The 20,760-nt window shown below is 58.0% G+C and overlaps 1 protein-coding gene and 1 long non-coding RNA gene across 2 annotated transcripts in view; one reads left to right on the top strand and one right to left on the bottom strand.

Annotated features, from left to right (window-relative positions):
• TAFA5 (TAFA chemokine like family member 5) overlaps positions 1-10,171 on the bottom strand; it is a 188,769-nt gene extending 178,598 nt beyond the window's left edge. Inside the window, exon 1 of the mRNA XM_053199537.1 lies at positions 9,956-10,171. Within this exon, the coding sequence (XP_053055512.1) occupies positions 9,956-10,067 (112 nt within the window). The 5' untranslated portion in view covers positions 10,068-10,171. The remainder of the gene's footprint in view (positions 1-9,955) is intronic.
• A 250-nt stretch (positions 10,172-10,421) lies between these two features.
• On the top strand, positions 10,422-14,972 carry LOC113602859 (uncharacterized). Its single transcript, XR_008288980.1, has 4 exons — positions 10,422-10,644; positions 11,025-11,173; positions 11,271-14,425; positions 14,512-14,972. It is a non-coding gene; the product is annotated as an uncharacterized LOC113602859 (long non-coding RNA).
• The last annotated feature ends 5,788 nt before the right edge of the window (positions 14,973-20,760 follow it).

Raw genomic sequence — 20,760 nt, 5'->3', positions numbered from 1 at the left:
CCCTTCATCGCCCCACGGGTTTGCACAGCAAGTGAGGGACCTGGGACACGTCCACTGGCGAGGCCCCAGCACGGCTGTTCTGAGCACACACGAGCCTTCAGGAAAGAGGGAACGAGACGCCAGCCCTCAAGGCCGTCGGCAGGGACCCCGGGAGACACCCTCCCCCCCCCCTCCCTGTGCTGGCACTCACCGGCCCCTCCCCTGAAGTTCCAGACATGAAGAAGATCGGGCAGGTGGGACTGGGTGGGGGTCCCTGCAAGTTCAGAGCCCCAACTTCCCACCCCTTCCCTGCAGCTGTGCACCTGCAGCCCTGTGCGGGGACCCACGGTGTGCAGAGGGCAGGTGGATGTGCCGCCTTCCTGCCCAGCAGAGGCCCCCGAGGTGGTGGGGTCGGCACTCCCAGAGTGGGAGCAGGGAGAAGACAGGCCAGCTCAGCCTCCTGCTCACTCCTGGCGCCTCCAGGGCAGAGAGAGGAGGCCCACGCAGGCTCCCCTGCTCTGTCTGGGTCCCCACTGCTCCCAGGGCCACGCCATCACCCCATAGCAGGGACACCACTCCTGTGTGCAGGCCCAGTGACCAGTCAGGATCCGCGGGCCGCCTGCCGCGTGTCCCAGGGCCTGTGAGGCCTCCCGGGTCAGCAGCGGGGGTCCATCTGCACCTCCGATGTGAGACGGACATCGGCCGTGTTCCAGAAGAGCCCCCGTGGCTGCACGACCAGACCCTGAGCCCTGAGCGGCCCGCCCTGCAAGTTTCCTGCCGGCAGATGCCCCCTGCGCCCCTAAGATGGTCCGCTCAGCGGCAAAGCGAGGTCAGCAGGGCTCAGGCCTCTCGGGAGCAACACATCCACCTGCACGCATGTCTGCTCCCCCCTCTCCCCAGGCACGCGTCCCCTGGAGAGGTGAGCTTGGTCCTGGGGGGCAGGGAGGGAGGTCACCGGGAGGAAGGCGCAGCTGCCCTGGCCAGGGGGTGGGGGGTGCCAGGATGGGTGGCTGAGAGGGGCTGGAGGAGGAGGCAGGGCCAAGCGCCCCGGCGAGGCTGGCTGGCTGGTCTGAACCAGGGGACCCCCCAGGCGGAGGCCATGGGGTCAGAGTGACCGTGCCAGAGGGATGGGATGCTGAGCCGGGACCCTCTGAGCAGCTCCCCACCCCCCCCCCCCCCGGCTCCCCGGCCGAGACCCAAGCCACCGCCCCCATCTCTCCTCCTCACGCACCCCTTCCAGGGCAAACAGCAAACGCAGCGGGCCCCAGTGAGCCCCAGGGCAGTACCACAGGGCCCAGAACCACCCCCCGACACCGACCAGCCCTGCCTGCGCGGCTGGGAACCCCGAGGTGAGGCGGCCGCTGGGGCTCTGTGATGCGGAGGGATGTCAGCCAGGGCAGGGACCAAAGGAAGGTGGAACCCAGCTCCCGAGCGTTACTACAAGCCGGTCCCGGATGACTCACTTCTCAATTAGCCACCTCGTTATGGGAAGAGCCTGTCACGCCTGCTAAGTGTCAGGGAATGTTTTGACAGGATCTCCTCTCCAGCCCAGCCAGGGTGGACGTGGGTACCGCACCACAGTCTCCCCGCAGCGTGGAGGGTCCCTGCACGCGCTGTGTGCTCGGGGACACCGGCCCATCAACGTGCGGGGGCTCGCGCTGCACCAGGTGACCCGGGCGACCCACCCCCGGCTGAAAGCACACTCGAGGTGTTTGTCCGGCGACGTTCCTACTTTATTATGTGAACGACAGGCCAAATCCCACCGGTCCTTCGGCCCAAAGAGCTGAAGCAGAAAACAAACAACAGTCGCTGTGATGCGGCGGGGGAGGGGGCCATGGCCTCCGCGTCTGCCTCGGCGGCGGGCACGAGCCCCACCAGCCCGCGGGACTCAGCTCTGTTCTCGGCCTGGCACAGGGGTCAGCACCCTCAGCTCAGGAGGGAAACTGAGGCCCAGCAGGGGAGCTGCAGGATGTGTCTGTGCTGTGCACGTGCACGCTCACGGACACAGCACAGAGGGACGGGGCAGGGGAAGCAGCCGGAAAAGGAAGCCGATGGGCCACGCCTGCGGATCCCGTCTCCGTGGCTGAGAAAATCTTTAGGAACAGCCAACCTCGACCTCTCCTGTCTTACCGAGCAGGGCGTCTCCTGGCACGGCTGACCCTGTGCGAGGCCAACAGCAGGTCCGGCTGGAGACACACAGAGTCTGTCCACTCTGAGCCTGGGGGCTGCAGGGAGCACAGGCACCCTGGTGGCCGGGAGGTCTGAATGGCCCCCCAGTGGGGGCCTGCTGACCCCGGACACCCTCTCCCTGCATGGGGCTCCTTGGCCCGTGACAGGGCAACAGAAGGGGCACGTTGCAGCCCCTCCAGGATAGCAGGCTCCGGCTTCCGCCAAAAGGACTGAAATAAAGGCATTTCTCAGCAGCCAAAGGTCCTGCCAGTGTCAGCAGAACTTTCTGGAAGGAAATGCACTGAAGAAACATGTTCCGATGAGCTCTAGGCGGAAATCTCAGAGTCACCTGGAGGGACCTGACCGCCCCCCGCGGAAAGGAGAGAGTGATTAAGCAAGCGGCTGGATGACAGGAAGGGCAGGTGGGCTCCCCATCAGCACAGGGCCAGGCCTGTTTACTGCCTCCAAATGGCGGCATCACCATCAGCAACACGGTTACACGTGCGACGCGGAGAAATTGCCACGCAGACGACAGACTGCAAGCGACGGGTGAACCCTGCACGGCTTCCCAGCTCTGGAAAACAGACGTGCGTGGAAACGTGTGGAGACACCTCCTGTCCCAGCCGACAGCCTTTCCAGCAGGCTGGGAACGGCTGGGAAGGGCTGGGGAGTGCGGTCTGGGCAGGCGGAGAGGTCGAGGTCGGGCTGGGTGCTCCACAGCCTGGAAACCCCCCAACAGCCAGCCATTCAGCCACAGATACAGCCCCGCGGGTGTCACCCTGCCCGTGCTGAGCCCCAGGCCCAGAGTCTCACTCAACAAACCAGGAAACACCGGTGTGGGTGGGTCGACTAGGGACCCACAAACTAGAGCAGGGGTCCCGGCCTGGGGACGGGGGCTGGCGATGATGCTCAACAGCCCGCGGTGCCCAGGACGGACAGCCCCACCTCAGGGACACCACACGTGCGCAGTGCTGGGGGCAGAAACCCCGAAGCAGGGGGATGTGGGAAGGGACCAGTGCTCAGAGAGCTTAACCGCAGAGGCGTCAAAGCGGGAGCCACAGAAAGGAGGTGAGGGTCACGGGAGTGCCTCTGACAATGTCCTACCAGGGACGCTTGACAAAATACTGAGCGTGTCCTCAGGGTTCCACACTTTCTCCCTCCTTTTGTTCCCCTTTTAAATGTTTTTAATCATTTATGGTACTGCGGAAACAGATTGATCCTCGAGGATCCAGCCAGTTTTCAGACATCCTCTCCAGGCCTGTCCCCAGGCATTTGACCACGCCCCCAGGCCTTCAACTCCGCCCTTCCTTCAGCCCCGCCCTTAGACACCTGACCACGCCCCCAGACCTTTGATCACGCCCCCAGGCCTTCAATTTGGCCCAACCCTTCAGCCCCGCCCCTAGACATTTTGTCACGCCCCCAGACCTTTGGCCACGCCTCCAGAACTGAATCCACTGTGGTCAAAGCGTCAGGGTGCCAGGATCAAGGAGCGTTTGCTCCAAGAATCAGGCAGTCAGGCCCCTACTGGCCGTGTCAGGGCGAGAGCTCAAAGCCTAAAAGAGCATGAAGGGAGCATTCACTGCCCGGGGCGGGGTATTCGGATGAACAGCACTGCACGGGGGAGGGGGATGAGGCCGTGTGTTCAAGGGAGGCTTCCTGGAGGAGCTCTCTCCAAGGGCCAGTCCAGCTCACGGTGCCTGCCTGCAGTCAGCAGCAGTGCAGGGTGCTACCCCTTGAGGCGACCCGGCAGGTAGTGAGGGAACATCGCAATGGCCCAGGCAGCCCAGGCTGTGCAGGTGAGAACAGACACACACACACACCACCTTCCTAAGAAGGGAAGCCCCTGGTGGAGGCCTCGGACCGGACTCTGCCAGAGCAGGACAGAGGCACCCAGAGTCCCACCAGCAAGGCAAGATCCGGCTTTGGGAGGCCCGGGGCGACCCGAGGATGCGGTGAGCGCTGATCGCCAGAGGAGGAGAGAGGCACAGAGCTTTCGGTCAACGGGGAGCCACGGGTGGGGTGTCAGAGCGGCCAGCCTGGAGGCAGAGGCCCCACTGAGGACGGTGCTGAGGCGCCCAGGAGGGGCTGGGGCACAACAGTGAAGGCCGACCTGGAGGACACCAAGACTCATTTTGGAGGAAGCCCGTGCAAGCAGGCCGGGTGCAGGGACGGCCGAGGCGGGGCCCCGCTGACGGCCAGGCAGGAAAGAGGAGCTGCGGGAGGGAACAGGGGTTCGGGGCCAGACCCTGGGCTGCGGCCTGCCGTTCTGAGGTTGGGGCTGGCTGTGACCAGAGAGGGCAAGGGTGCCAGCAGGACAGTGTGCCTGGCCCAGGCCGCATGTGCCCTGCCCGACTGCCTCTGCTTTGTGCTGACGTCCAGTCCCCTCAGGATGCCAGCCCAGGAAGGCCACCATATCCAACTCTTTCCCGGGACCCTAATTCCCAGTCACCAGAATCAACGGGAGGCCGAGGCTCCTGCCTCACACCGGTGCCTGGGGCTGGCCCTCCACCGCCCCTGCCTCATGCAACAGATGTGGAAGGACAGCCAGGCGCCTCCGTGGGACCCCCAGGCCAGTCCCTCCACGGGAGGCCCACCTGTGGCAGGAGACCGCCAGGGACCAGGGACGGGAGGTGGCAGCTGTGGCTGGGAGAGAGCTCTCCCAGGCAGACTCTCACTAAGGGGCCACCTTCCCGCCAGGCCCAGGCCATTCTCCGGGATGCGGCTGGTGCGCTGTGGGGGAAGGGCCTCCCCAGAGACCAGAGGAGCAGGGCAATCTGGAGGGGTCCAGCTCACCCCGCTGGAGACAAAAGTGTTTGCACCCTTGGTCCCGGCAGCCACTTTGCCCCCAGAGCCCTCCACCACATCCACCAGGGTGCAGGGGGAGAAGGGTGCCGCCGTCTCCCGCCAGCGCCTTGGCGTTTCTGGACAGCCTGTGCTGCCCGCCGGGAGTTTCAACGCATGCTCCCAGGCGGGTCTGAGAAGCTGCAGACCAGAGTAGGAAGGCAGCGGCCGGCCCTCGGGGAGCTGGTGGCCCTCCACCAGATGGTGGCCGAGGGACGCCCTGCAGAAGCCACAGGGCACTGGGGCACCAGCCCCAAACTCCAGCTCCAAGGGTCTGCGAAGGGCGAGCAAGGGACACCACTAGATTCCACTGGCCTCCTGTGCCAGTGTGGGCCCCAGAGCACAGCCAGTGACGCTCCCCCCAAACAAATGACAACGGGCGGGTCCACGGGCCCTCGCCTCTCCCGCAGCTGTCGCTCCAGCCTCCGATCCCCCCACAAGCAGGAGACCCCGATCTGGGTCCTCCTTGTCAATCTCTCGGCCGTCACCCACGCTCTGGGTGACAGGTGGCATTCTGTAGAGGTCATTAACTCCAGAGCACCACATTTTAATGCAGAAACGAGCCCTTCTAAATCGGCACAGCTGCAAAGCTATATAAAGAAATGGGGATTTTAATGTTTTGCTTTTCTTTCCTTTTCTAGTGCCACATTATCATAACATTTCCCCATAATTACGTCCATAAAAGTCACCTGAAAATACTTCACGCCACGAAAGTTGATCTGCACGTGTCATTCAGTGGATGTCAAGTGGTGAGTCCCGAGCAGGAAATTCCAGCGTGGGATTCAGCCAGGAGGCCTGGCGCTGAGCAGACCCGGTGAGGCAGGTGGTGGGACGCAGCCTCCTTCCGGGGATCCGCTGTCCTCTGTCCTCACTGGCAAGAGTGAGGTGCCAGAGACAACCCTGAGAGGCCGTGCGTCCCCTGTTCCCCGGACACTGATCCCCAGAACACTTGCCCCCGAGGGTCTCTGCCCGGGAGGATGCTTCCATGAGTGAACCCCCTTACCTCGTGAATGTTCGAGCAACCAGCCTGGCTATTTCAAATCCCACAAACAGAGGTGACTTATCTTTATGAAGTTGAAAGAGAGAAGCACTACATTTTCTCTAGCCAGAAATTCATCAAATAAAAACACACAGGAAGATAAAGAAAAGAAGGAAGGAAGGAAGGAAGGAAGGAAGGAAGGAAGGAAGGAAAGAAAGAAAGAAAGAAAGAAAGAAAGAAAGAAAGAAAGAAAGAAAGAAAGAAAGGCCTTGAGATGAAAGAAAGACCTTGAGATGAGATGAGAAATAAACTTGTGAATGGCATCCTTTCATTAAACCCGGTATTCTTAAATTTACCTCTCCAAGAACCCCAGAACTAAAATTTGAACAGCAGGAAAGTAGCACATTCTAATCTCTCCTAACTATGCAATAAATTATATTTGTAAAGAAAATGCGGCATCAGAGAGCTCACGCTCGGTTAGTATTCTAATGGATTAAAAACAATTCAGAAGTTGTTTGTAATTTCTTCTCGTCGTTGCAGCCGAGGATGTGAGATTTAACTCAAAGCTACAAGTCAATTTTGATGGGATTAATTGGGAAAAAAATCCGTGTCAGAAATCCCTGCACGCCAGGAATGTGTGCCCACCAAGCTGTCCCCAAGGGGGAGGGCACGGTGCTCTCCACCTTTGGACTGAATACTGCATACAAGGTTCAAAGTCAAGGCTTGGCGTCCTACAGCATTCCACTAGCTCATCATTTTCCCCGTCTCCCTCGTTGGCGTGATGGCCACGGTGCCGGGAGCCAGCGAGGAAAGACCACATGCTCAGCAACGAGCACCCGGCCACAGTCAGACCACTGTGGTCACCCCAGAGCGCCCCACTCCTTGTTCGAACCACATCCGGTCCCAGCCCTCTGCTCCAGATATGCCAGGGGTAAGAGGACAGAGACCAGCTTTTTCTGAGCCACAAGGAAAGAGGCTTCCCCCAATGAGAAGATGGAGTTTCAACTTTCTCCTCCAAGCTCGACATCCCCCAAGCCAATGAATCCCTACGCCCCAGCCCTGCTGTCCAGAGGAGGTCCCGACACCACCACGTGTGCGTCTTCAAGAAAGCCACCGAGGACCCCCTCCCTCTCTCTGCTTTTACTGGCAATTCTTCCCCAATGGGAGAAAATGACAAGACTGTGTCACTATAGCAACTAGCCTAATTGGTGGACTGTAGGTATTTCTCCCGCCAGAGGGTGGAGCCCATCTCCCTACACATGAGTCTCAGCCCGCTGGGCCCCGCACAGCAGAACATCCCCTAACTGAAAACCAGGCCAAGAAATAATCCAGCTTTCTTTCAGCAGCGCCGGAAAGTGAACACCTTCTGGGCTGCAGAGAAACGCTCAGATTTAATAGGCAGGATAATTGAATCCTGCATGATACTTATCAGTTTCCCTAATTAATATGATACAAATATATCTGCTCCATAACACAAAAACATTTTGGGTAATAAAAATCCTGACTGATAACAAAAACAATTTACAAACAAGGATGCTGACTATTCTCATTCATCCCAGATACATTGGAAAAGAGAACGGAAATCAGAAGAACTGTTTAATTGGCATTTCGTGTGCTTTTATCCATTCGAAAAGAAAAAAGTGTTGTTGTTGCTTTCTTTTCTGCAGGACGGCTGTTCCACGCTATAAATCACGATTATGGCTATTCTGGATTTTAGTAAACTGTTTCAATTTCTCCGAGTGCATTTCCGGTGAAATGGGGGGTGGCTGAAAATATCTTATCTTACCGTCCATTATTCCGTTACACGGAAATAGCAACGACCACGAAAATGTGGTTCACGCAACCTTCCATTATTAATGATTTCTGCTCCTCCAAATGTAACGTGTTACCCAATGTCCTTGTCCCAGCGGAAGAGGTGTTTCCAGAACGCCAAGGAGGCTGTTGGAAGGCAGGCTGAGGGTGCTGCGGGTGGGGACCCCTGGGTTCCAGGTGTGTCTGGGCACACCCCCCGGTGGGGGGGGGAGGGGGCTCTCTGACCCCAGTCCTGCCAGGGTGTGAGTGTGCGGATGAGGCGCAGCGGGGAGTCGTGGCCCTGGGAAGGTGGGAACCAGGGAGGCCCTGGCAGCAGGCCGGGGTGTGCAGTGTTGAAGCCAAGGCCAAGGTTGTCCGGTACTTAACAATCAGCAGCCTCTTTTTCCCACCTGCAGAGCTGCCTCGCCGCCCGCCGCAGGGCAGGGTTCTCACCTGGGACCCAAGGACGCCGTGGCCAGCGCTGGCTAGGGACAGCGCCCCTGGAGCGGGGAGGGGGGGGCGGGGGGGGGGGCTTGGGAGCCACAGTCCCCTTCCCAAACACTGCTGACTGAACCCCCTCTCCCCTTATGCCAGCAGGAGAAGCCTTCAAATGGAGTTTATCTGCCATTAGCCCTTTGCACATCACCAAGGAAGCCGCGCCGGGGCTCCGCTCTCGGGAACCCGGTGAGCGTCGCCCGAGGGCCGAGATGGCCGCGGGGAGCCGGGGGCGGGCGCGACCTTCGCCCCAAGCCCCGGCCCCCTGCAGCCCGGCCCCGGGAGTGGCGGCGGCGCCCGCTGGGCATCTCGGGTCACGACCCCGCCGTGGCGGGGGGGGGGGGGGGGGGGGGAAGGGGGCTTCCCGCCCTGCGCGCACCCCCGCACCGGGCGCCCGCCTCCCTAGCAACTGTGGGCCGCACACAAGGGGGCCGCAAGAAGTCCGGCGATTCCGGCAATTCCGGCTCCGGCGCGGGTCTCGCTCGCGGTTCGGGCGGGCCGAGCTGTCCCAGGACTCGGCGACCGCGCCGCCGCCCGGGTCCCCGTGGTCCGCCGCGGGCTCGTTCCGGAGACAGCGGGAGGCTCGGACCGCGAGCGGAGAGGCCGGCACTTCGAGGTGGTGGCGCGGGAGCCAGGCTCGGCGCTGGCCTTTTTTTTTTTTTTTTTTTTTTTTAAGAATCCATATTTTTCCATCACCTCCCGCGCCCATGGCAGCTCTCCATGACAGGTGTTCCTTAGCACCCGTCCTTTCCTCCCGCTACGAGGGGAAGGGACCGGGAGCCTGTGACAGGCGGCCGGCCGGGGAACCGACCGGCCCGCGCCATGCCGGCCCCCCGAGCCCGTGCCCAGGACGCCGGCCACTCCCGGCCACCGTGGCGGGCTGCGAGCCCGTGCCCGGAGCACTGACCACCCACCCCCACCGCAGCCCGAGGTTGCGCCCGGGACTCCGGCCACCCCCACTCCCCCACCCCCGGGCGCCCCCCCGAGCCCGTCCCCAGCCCCAGCCCCGAACCTCGCGGCCCCGCGCCAGGCCAGCCGGCTGGGTCACCGGCTCGGGTCCCCGGACACGACTCCAGATATGCCCGCGGCGGCGGCGGGCCCTCTCCACGTACCCCACCCCTCACTTCTCTTTTTTTTTTTGAGAAAGCGCCTGGCGAGTGTGCTTCCCAGGCACACGGAGGCTCCGGCCACGCGTCCGAGCCCGAGCCCCGCTCCCGCCGGGGGCACCCCGTTCCCGGCTCGGCCGCCGCGTCGCCCCCGGTCCCCGGCGGGAGCGTCGCCAGCGGAAAGCGCTGGGCCCGCCCGCCCCGGACCCGCCGCCGCCTCCGGAGCGCGCTGCTCGGCTCGGCCCGCCGGCCTGGGCCGGGAGCGGCGGCGGCGGCACACCCCGGGCGGCCGCGGGCATCGCCGCGCCACCCGGGGCCTGGCGCCCGGGCCCTGCCCCGGAGTCGGGGCGGGAGGCTCGGCGGCGGCGGCGGCGGCGGCGCCCGCTTCCGAAGTGCCGGAGCGCGGGGAGCCCGGGCGGCCCCTCTCCGTCCCGGCCCAGCGGGAAGCGGCGGGACCCGGGGACGGCGCGCCGCGAGCGGGCAACTCCGCACCGACTCCTGGCGGCCGCCGGGGCCCGGCCCGGGGGCCCGGGGGCCGCGGGTGGGGTGGGGTGGGGGGGGGGCCCTGCGGGGGCCCGGGCCGCGGGGTACTCACTGCAGTAGGCGATGAGCAGGCTGGCCAGGATCATGAACGCCCAAAAAGTTGAGGACATGCTGGGCAGGGCGGTCGCATCTTGCCGGCTGCCGGTCCTGGGCGATGGCGCCATTGAAGCCGCGGCGCCCGCGCGGGGGGCAGCAGCGCGTCTCAGCAGCCGGCCCTGCCCGCGCCCCCGCGCCGGCCTCCACGTGCGGGCCCCGCGCGCGCCATCCTCCGCCGCCGCCGCCGCCGCCGCCGCCGCCGCGCCCGGGCTCCGGCCCACTGCGCCCTGCGCCGGCCCGCCCCGCGCCTCGCCCGTGCCCGCGCCCGCCGAGCCCGCGCCCGCGCCCGCTTCCGCGCCCGCGCCCGCCGAGCCCAGGGACGTCGGCCCCGCGGCTCTGGGCGTCGCTGCGCGCCCGGGCTCGGCGCGCGCGGCCACCGATAGGAGGGGCGCGCGGGGCGCGCGCCCGACGCCGCCGGGTCCCGGCGCGGGGCCCCGGGACTGGCGGCGGAGGCGGGCGGAGGGGACGCCGCGCCCAAGCCGCGCCTCTGGATGGCGACAGAGACGGCCCGGCGCGCCCGCTGCCTGGGCACCAAGCGGGGAGGACAGACCTGGCCTGCGCGAAGTTTGTGGACTTGGGCTGCGGGCCCCGGGCGCCCCTACTCCTTCCCGCAAAGGCCCGCGACGCCGGGGCCCAGAGTTTACCGTAAGTATAGGGTGCATTGGGCCCTTCCCCAGATGCGGCTCTCACCCCTGTTCTGGGTTGTGCGCCAGTGTCCCTGAACCCACAAAAGAGCACACACGGCCTCAGACCCGCCCAGAGTCCGCTGAGGTCAGCACCCCCGAGGGCTCTCCCTCCCCCGAGCTCCAGCGCTGCCAGGCGGAGACACACGTCCCTAGAAGCAGTCTCCTTGTCCCCTGCCCGGCGCCTCCACCTGTGCCCACTGCCCTGGCCCTGAAACGCTGTCTCCTTGCCCCTCACCTGGCAAGGCCCCAGTCTTCTGTCTCCAAAGTCCGAGTGCTGATCTCCTCTGGGTGGACTTTCTGAGCAGGTAACAATGACTGTAATTCATTGGATTTGCATAGTTAAAGATCATCAGTAGAACTGATTCAGAGGGAAGTGGATCCCGTATATCCTTTGAGGTCAGCTTCCCCAGCCCCACTCCTCTCTCGGGTCCCCTCAGCAAGACGAGCTCCCAAGACCAGATGCTCTCCAGGCAGCCCCGCGGTACCAGGTGAGCCCCCGCGGTACCCAGCCACAGTGCCCAGTCTCCTCACTGCCTTCCTGCGGGTCAGCGGAGGTGCTAATGTGACCCCATCCTTCCTCATCAGAGCACCTTCTGATCCCGCACGAGCAGGGGCCTCCAAGGACCCCATGAGGCCTTGCTGGAACTGGATACCTTTTCCCAGGGGTCACTAGAGGGCCCGATGCAAAGACGGTCTCCGGCATCACCCCGAATCCCTCACCTCCCCGCCCACCGGGCCTCTAAGGAGACCGTGGAGGCTGTGATGAGCGCTGAGGGCCCGCGGTGGCCCAGTGAGGACACCTCTCCAGCTCCAACAGTATTCCTGCTGTAGGGTGAGTGTGTCCGGGATGATTTTCTTCATAAATTTTTCTGTTCCTGCTTAATTAAAACAGTCTGACTTCCCTCCTCCGTGTCCTCCTGACACGCTTCCTGATCCCCTCTGCTGGCATGCGGGCACCACAGACCCTGGGCTCCTGAGAACCTGGGGCTGGTGGGGGGCAGGACCCTTCTGGAATGTGCTGGGCTGGTGTCCGCCCTCTGGCCCCTGGAGGGGCTCCCTCGCGGTCCCTGCAGCTCCCAGGGGATGCCAGGATCTCTAGCTCTTAAGTTCCCCCCTTTGATGGCAGCCTTTCATCCTGTTCAGAAGGAAGTGACTTTTTCAAAGGTGACACGTTCCATTTCGTCCTGTCCATTCTGAACTCCTGTTATGTTCCGGACATTCCCTCATCCAGCAGCCATTCGTTGGGCACCTTCTAGATGTCAGTGCTGCAGGAGAGGAATTAAACAAGACACACGCTTTCTGTTCCCTGGAAACGTGTGCCCGGTTTGGGAAATGGATGAGGAAACTGGCAATCAGAGCGCAGTGTGGCCGAGCCGCGATGGGAGGGGCTAAGCCGGCAGGGGAAGAGCACTCGGCCCCAGATCAGGTGTGGGGCGCTGGGAGGGTGTGCCAGGGAAGCTTCCAGCAGAGCGGTTTTCAAACGTGTTTAGTGCCGTCCTTAGAAAGAGCACACACAAACACACACGTGAAATGGCAGTTTCACAAAACAATACCCACACTCTCCATACTCTGTGCTGTTTTCCATTCTGTCCTAATTCATTCCTTAAAACACTGGTTGTCCACCAATGCTTGTGTTTACTGTAATTTTCTTTGCTGGACAAGCACTGTTCCAGGGGAGATGTGGTCTGCGTTGAATGTGGGAGGATAAAGTAGAGCTGTCACACCAAAGGTCAGAGGAACCCGGTGACAGTGGGCAGCGGGGGAGTCCCAATCAGAGACAGGGGTACGGTGAGTTTGGCACAATCTGCTTTCTCTTGGAGCTCACGCCACAAGACCTCTGTGGCTACAACACGAGGGGGTTGACATGAATAAGGAAAAAGTATTCAAAGACGCTTGCTGAAGATGACGACGCAGATCTGGTTCAGGGCCCTCGCGAGGAGCGCGGGACAGGGTTGTGCACTAGGGAGGGGCTGGGCTCAACCCGGGGTACGGCGTGGGCCAGTGGGGGTTCCCAGGCAGGGAGCAGGAGGGGCAGTGGGAGGAACGTTACTGAGAGGAAACGTCGAGGTGAGGGGGGCTCCGGTCACACTGACTTGGGGGGGTTCTCGTGACGCTGATTGTACAGGAAGTACACGGGTGGGCCCCGGAGAGGGCTTGGGAGCCTGACGGAAGTCCAGTCGAGCAAGGAATCTTTGTCTGAAAGGAAAGCTTCATGCATCTGGAGCGTATCGACTAAGTGTTTGCTGGGTGCTGACTCTGGAGTGTAGTGACTAAGTCCGTGCTGGGTGCTACAAATCCCTACAAGGAAGAGGAAAGAGAGCTGAGCCCTTGGAATCCCGGGCGGTAGAGGGCCCGAAACCCAGTGAGGCTGGAAAGGGCTGAGGAGGGGGGATGAGAGGGACGGCTGACCAGTGACGGTGGCGGCGTCTCCGACAAGAGCAGGGCGATTAAGTTCGAGATGCAGCCAGCATCCAGCCTGAAGCAAGGGCAGATGCTGGTGGCCCCTGGGGGGCTGGTGGGAGACCAAGATGGAAACTGAGAATGAGGGAGGAGCGGAGTCCTGTTGCTAGGAAACCGCGCAGTCCTGGGCCGCCAAGCGCGCTGCCGGTGACAGCAGCTGTTGATTGGCTGGTTTGGGGGACTGACCAGAACGGACAGGACGTTAAACTCTGAAGCCCCGTAAGCGTGCTGGGGAATCACGCCCCGCCTGCCCTCCGCGCCTAGCCAAGGAGGCACGTGCTTGTGCGCCCCGGGGGCGCGGCCTGAGTCTCACTCCACCCCAGTCCCAGAGCCCCGGCCCACGGAGGGCGCCGCCTGCCTCCCGGCTCGCCCAGGCGGCCGAGAGAGCCCCAGGAGTGGAGCGCTGCCCCTGGACGAGACGTGGCCCACGAGAGTGGCTGGCCGTGGCACTCGTTCCACATGTGGGCAGGGAATCAGCGTCTGCTCTACAGGATCGGCGGGCGCCGTTTTCCGGCGGGAGGCTGGCGGTGGTTCTGTTCTCCGGCCCTCCGTGCTGAGCGCGCTGCATTTCTCACTTGAGTCGTGGGCTGCCAGACTGACCGAGAGGGTCCCGGCTGGATGCTGAACTGGGTGGGATGTGGGGATGTCTCCGCCAGGGCAACGGGGAGCCAAGTGTGTTTTATGGGAAGGCAGGCGCTGTTTTGCGAAGGATATGTGTGGTCTGTGCATGGTCGGCCGCCAAGGGGGTGGACTGTAGTGTGCCTGGCCGGTTCCTCCTTCTGGAAACAATTGCAGGTTCCCCTTTGAGGGTCCAGGGTACAGTTTGCAGACACTGCAAGTGCTGGGAGGGACGGGGGCAGGACAGCAGGTGGCAGCAAGTGTAGAAGGCCAGGTAAGAGACAGGCTGGCCGCTTCCCTCGGGGGCAGCTGTGAGCGCAGAGGGACAGACCCCAGGGGCTTCAGGCGCTCTATGGGAGGTGGAGAACCAAGGGCTGGGGGCCATGGGGCCATGGCAGAGATGCGTGACGTGACTCTGGCTTCCGGCTAGAAATGCTGGGGAGTGGCAGTGATACCTGCCGAGACAGGTACTGGCCGGGTGAGGGGATGCGCAGCAGGGTCAGGGAGGCCAGCCACTTCTTGCTCAGCGTTCAGGCTGCAGCGCGGCGGGATGCGCGAAAGGGCAGAAGATCAGCGGATGTGGACGGCGAACGCAAGCCCCGCGAGGACCCAGGCCCCTGGCTGAAATCTCAGCACCGGAAACCGTGCCCTTCACGCAGCTGGTGGGTGGAATCAACCTGTTATTTGAGGAGTAATTATCCATTTCACCATCTCCATGTCAATAATGGTATTATTTTCTGTTCCGTAGTATGTTCCAGGCACCGTCCCGAGCTCATTGCCTGGAGAGACGGATCACCGGACACCTGTACTTAGGCGGGTGTGCTGTGGCTGGAGGGGGCAGAGGGCCCGCTCCAGCACCTTCAGCAGGTGAGGGGGGCTGAGGGTGAGGCTGGCGGTTCCCGACGGTACGGCCCCTGCTCCCCTGCCTCTCTGTCCTGAATTGTGTTCATTTAAGACAGTTTTGTAACATGGACAGAAGAGAAACAGAGGGAAAATGTTCCGTCTTTCTGCCCCTCAGAGTTAGCCACGTAGAGCATTTCATTAGTAACCTTTACTTATTTTCTTTCTTTTTTGCTTAATATATATTTATTTTTGAGAGAGAGAAAAAGAGAGGGCGCACAAGTGGGGGAGGGGCAGAGAGAGAGGGAGACGCAGAATCCGAAGCGGGCTCCGGGCTCCGAGCTGTGAGCGCAGAGCCCGACGCGGGGCTCGAACTCAGGAACCGGGAGATCATGACCTGAGCCGAAGTCGGACGCTCAACCGAATGGGCCACCCCGGCGCCCCTACTGATTTTTTTTTCTTTTTGTGCATCCGCTCTGTAGGTCTGTTGTAAACTGTCTCCTTTAGGACATAGCGGACATTATTTCTTGGTGTTATATCTTCTTCTGGAACACTGTTTTCACGGCCTCAAATTCTGTCATGTATAAATACCACTGCTTATTTCATCAATGTTTTGGGGGGACATGTAGACTATTTCTAGTGTTTGACTCTTTTAAACATTTCAGCAATGAGCACTCTTGTCCTTAAGTCATTTCCTGTGGTTATTGGTAGGAAAAGCAATTGCAGAACTAGAATTCTTGGGTCAAAATGAGGACACAATTGGGGGTGCCTGGAGGGCTCAGTCAGTTAAGCCTCTGACTCTTGGTTTTGGCTCAGGTCATGATCTCACGGTTTGTGGGTTCAAGCCCCATGTTAGGCTCTGTGCTGATAGCATGGAGCCTGCTTGGGATTCTGCCTCCCTCCCTCCCTCTCTCTCTCTCTCTCTTTTTCTCTGTCCCACCTCTACTCACACACTCACACCCTCTCTCTCAAAAAAAAACAAGTGAAAAAAAATAAGGATACAGTTTTAAGGCCTTGCTATTTATTTGCCAAATAAATTTCCAGAAAATGTTATGTTATTTTACATTCCCCCCAAGGGTGCCTGGGAGCACCTGTTATGGGGTACCCCTACCGGCCCGGTTATTACCCCAATGTGAGTGTCCCGGACTACCGCTCAGGTGACAAACACTTGCGACTGTCATTTCCGTTTGCGGTTGTTCGATCTAACGAGCGTTTACGACTTTCGCAGGCACGTCACGCTCAAAACTTTTGTCAATCACCTGCTTACACCCTCTGCCAGGTTTCCTCCTTGCCGGCTTGCCTTTGGATCGTTGATTATTCAGAACTCTTTTAATTTTTTGGGAAAACTCCCTTTCAATTTTTTTGGACATTTGAAAAGCACGGAAAGGTATACATAAGACAACAACAGCTGTCAACAACCTCTTGTGCGTGTGACAAGTCATTTCCCTCCGTTCGTCTTGGTAGGAGGGATCACGAACCAGGTTTTCCTTTTGTGGATTTAACCTTGTTGTCAGTGGGCGGTGGGTGAAGGTCTCATCTTCTGTATCCTTTGTTATTTTTTGACAGCTTTACGGAGGTGTAGTAGCCAGGGATCTCCAGAGAAACAGAACCCGTAAGACAGAGACACAGAAGGAGAGAGACCAGTATTTTAAGTAATTAGCTCATGTGATTGTGGGGGCTGGCAGTTCCAGAATTCGCCAGGCAGGCCAGCAGGCTCGAGACTCAGGAGGGAGTTGCTGTCTGAGCTCTGGAGGCAGAATTCATTCGTCCTCTGGGACCTCAGTCTTTCTTTCAAGGCCTTCACCTGATTGGACGAGGCCCACCCACATTCTGGAGGGCAATCAGCTTTACTCAAAAGCCTGCTGATTCCCATGTTGATCACGTCTAAGAAATACCACAGCAGTACCTGGGCTGATGGCTGAACAAACACCTGGCTTCCGTGGCCCAGCCAAGTTGATACGTAAAGTGAACCAACACGGGAGACATAATTGGTGTATAATTGACCGTATGTATTTAAAGTGGGAAATTTGATGTTTTGGCATATGTGTATGCCCCTGAAAACATCACCGCAGAAGAGGTAGTGAACATATCCGTACCTGTCATCCCCAAAGGTTTTCATTGGCCCTCTGTCATCCTTGCATCCCACACCTCCCTGCCCCCACCATCCCCAGGCAACCTCTGATTTCTGTCAGTATACATTAATTTGCATTTCCTAGAAGTCTGTAAAAATGGAACCAGACAGTAGAGCCTCCTTTTTTTCCTGGCTCGTTTCACCCAGTAAAATTATTTTGAGATTCGTCCGTGTTGCTGTATGTATCCGTGGACTGCTGGTTTCTTCTGCCTGCTGAGCAGGGTTCTGCCACACGGATGCTACTTTGTTCCTGAATTCACCTGTTGATGCGCGTCTGGGTCGTTTATGGTTCGGACCAGCAGAAAGGAAGCTGCTGCGAACATTCCCGCGTGTGTTTGCCTCTGGGCTCCTGCTTTCGCTTGTGCGTGAATCTCAAGGAGTAGCCTGTCTGGATCATACCTCATTTCCCGGGAAAGGGTCAACGTCTCCAGTGTGATTTCACCATTTTACGTCTGTCCAGCAGCTACGAGAGCGCAGCTGGCTGTGTGTTCTCGCCACGCCTTGGTTACCGTCACCCAAAGGGGCGCGAAGTCGCGTCTCGTGAGGTTTTAACTTGCATTTCCCTGATGACTAAGGATGAGAATCGGTTCCTGTGCGTCCTTGCGTGTGTGCGAGTTAGATACTTCTATGGTGAGGTGCTCCCAGTTTGGTGGGAGGGGGAGGGATTGTTGTGTATCCTGATATTCGAGGGTTCTTTACGTATTACAGATATAAGCTTTTTTTTTTTTTTTTTATCAGATGTGTAATTTGCAAATATTCTCTCCCAGGTCATGCCATTTCTTTCTCCCAAAAAGGTCGCTGGAAGGGCAGGAGTGTTTAATTTTTGATGACACCCAGTTCATCCATGTGTTCTGTGAGTTACAGCCTCTGGGTGTCGTATTTAAGAAATCGCCACCGGGCCCCAAATCATACATTTTCCGGGTATGTTTTCTTCCAGAAGCTTTATAGGGTTAGGATTTACATTTTGATGTGTGATTTGAGTTAGTTTTGGCACACGGTGTGAGTTGTAGATGCGTATTTAGTTTTTCTGAATGTGGAGATTCGATTGTTCCGGGACCATTTGTGTGAAGGGTCATCCCTTCTCCACCGAAGGCTCTCTGCACGTTTGTCCAAAATCAGCCAACGGTGTTTGTGTGCGTCTGTCCCAGACTCTCTGTTCTGCATCACTGATCTGTTATCCACCTTCATCCACACTGTGTTGATCACTGTAGCTGCACAGAGTCACGAAATCGGATCGTGTTGTCCTCTATGTTTTTTAAGCTTATTTATTTATTTTGAGAGAGAGAGAGCATGAGTAGAGGAGGGGAAGAGAGAGAGCGAGAGAGATTCCCAAGCAGGCTCCACGGTCAGTGCAGAGCCCGACCCAGGGTCCATCCCGCAAACCATGAGATCATGACCCGAGCTGAAACCAAGAGTCGGACGCTTCACCGACTGAGCCACCCAGGAGCCCCCTGTTTTGTTTTTCTTTCTTTCGGGCACCTGAGTGGCTCAGTCGGTGAAGCGTCCGACTCTTGGTTTCGTGATCTCACAGTTTTGTGAGTTCAAGCTCTGTATCGGGCTCTGTGCTGACAGTATGGAGCCTGCTTGGGATTCTCTGTCTCTCTCTCTCTCTCTCTGCCTCTGCCCCACTTAGGCTGTTTCTGTGTCTCCCAAAATAAATAAACTTTTTTAAAAACGTTTTCAAAAATGTAAACGTTAAAAATGTCCTGACGTTTCTAAATCATTTGCACTCCGATCGGAATTTTTGAATCCGTCTGTCAGTCTCTATGGAGACGACTGCTGGGTTTTCAGCTGGGATTTCATGCCACATAGGAATCAACTAGAGATGAGTAGCATCTGAACACCATCGTGTCTCCTGACTCCCCAGCTCCGTGTGCCTCTCTCTTTTGGTCTCGTTTCATTTCTCGCAGCGATATTTCACAGTTTCCCATGTGAGTTTCTTCCTCATCTTTTGCCAGATTTATCACATTTTTGGTACGATTTGAAATGGAATTTGGGGTGTTATTTTATCTTTAAATTTTTTTAGATAATTTATTGTTTTTGTTTATTGTCAAGTTAGCTCACATAGAGTGTAGACGGTGTGCTCTTGGCTTCGGGAGTAGATTCCCGCGATTCCTCGCTTACATGCAACACCCGGTGCTCATCCCAACAGGTGCTCTGCTCAACGCCCAACCTCCGTCTCCCCCCGTCCCCTCCCATCAACCCTCAGGTCGTCTGTTTTGAGAGTCTCTTATGGTTGGCCTCCCTCCCTCTCTGTTTGTAATTTATTTTTCCTTCCTTCTCCCATGGTCTTCTGTTAAGTTTCTCACATTCCACATGTGAGTGAAAACATACGATATCTGTATTTTTCTGACTTATTTTACTTAGCATAATACTCTCCAGTTCCATCCACATTGTTGCAAATGGCAGGATTTCATTCTTTTTCATCACCGTGTAGTATTCCAGTGTGTGTGTGTGTGTGTGTGTGTGTGTGTGTGTGTACCAAAAAAGGCAACCAATGGAAGAGGAATGGGAGGAGATATTTGCAAACAACATATCAGATAAAGGGTTAGTATCCAAAATCTATAAAGAACTTACCAAACTCAACACCCAAAAAACAAATAATCCAGTGAAGAAATGGCCAGAAGATATGAATAGACACTTTTCCAAAAAGACATCCAGATGGCCAACCGGCACATGAAAAAATGCTCCACGTCACTCATCAGGGAAATACAAATCAAAACCGCAATGAGAAAACACCTCACCCCTGTCAGAATGGCTAACGTGAACAACTCAGGCAACAACAGATGTCGGCGAGGATGCGGAGAAAGAGATCTCTTTTGCGCTGCTGGTGGGAATGCAAGCTGGTGCAGCCACTCTGGAAAACAGCAGGGAGGTTCCTCAAAAACTTAAAAATAGAACTGCCCTACGACCCAGCAATTGCACCACTAGGCATTTATCCACAGGATACAGGGGTGCTGTTTCGAAGGGACACATGCACCCCCATGTCTATAGCAGCCCTATCAACAACAGCCAAAGTATGGAAAGAGCCCAAATGGCCATCGATGGATGAATGGATAAAGAAGATGTGATATATATACGTGCAAAGGAATATTTCCCAGGTATTATTTTAAATACTTTTATTTCAGTTCTGACCATTTGTTCCCACTGTACAGAATTCCATGTGATTTTCATGTTGATCTCGTATCCGGCATCCTTGAAAAACTCAGAGACTGTTACATTTGGTAACTTCTTTGTTGTCAAATTTCCTAAAATCTGTGAATAAAGAAGAATTCACTTCTTCCTTTTACATCTGGATGACTTTTATTTCTTCTTCTTGTCTTACTGCCTTGACCAGAACAGCCAATACGGTGTCGAATGGGAGTGGGGAGGACAGGCATTACCGCCTCATTTCCGATTGGTAAGGAACATCGTCTGTGCTTTTCCCACAATGCACGATATCAGCCGAAGGTCTCCCACACATGTGCTCTCCCAAGCCGAGCTTTTGGGGGTTTTTATCAGAGATCAGATGCTAACCTTTCTAAACGCTTTGTCTGTGTGTCCAGAGATAATCCTGTCATCCCGCCTCCGTGACACCTTCAGCGGTGTCTCGTTTCCATTCAATCCAAAATATGTTCTCATTTCCCTTTTAATTTCTTCTTTGACCCACGGGCTCCTTTGAAACGCGTTATCTGATCCCTCATATTTGGAGATCTCCCGTGACTGATTTCTATCGTCACTCCGTGTGGACAAAAACCATACTTTGTCTAAGCTGAGCCCTTTAACATAATCTGAGACGTGAGCTGTGCCCGGAACGTGGTTTGTGGTGGTAAATGTGTCGTGTGCTGAGGAGTGTGAGGCACCATCTGGGGACACGTCCTGTAACCTGTTCCATCGGGTCCGTCCCCACCTTTCACGTCGTCCGTGTCCCGCATGATCCGTCCACTCCTGTGGCTTTCCTCGGCGTGGGTCGCCATCGTCTGTGGCTCTCACTGCCGACTTGTCTGCTTGTCCTGCGGTTCTGGAAGGACGTGACTGTTTACGATG

Source organism: Acinonyx jubatus, chromosome B4, assembly GCF_027475565.1.
Source record: "Acinonyx jubatus isolate Ajub_Pintada_27869175 chromosome B4, VMU_Ajub_asm_v1.0, whole genome shotgun sequence".
Taxonomy (NCBI): domain Eukaryota; kingdom Metazoa; phylum Chordata; class Mammalia; order Carnivora; family Felidae; genus Acinonyx; species Acinonyx jubatus.
The sequence above is the reverse complement of the archived record's forward strand: the minus strand, read 5'-3'. Positions and strand labels throughout refer to the sequence as shown.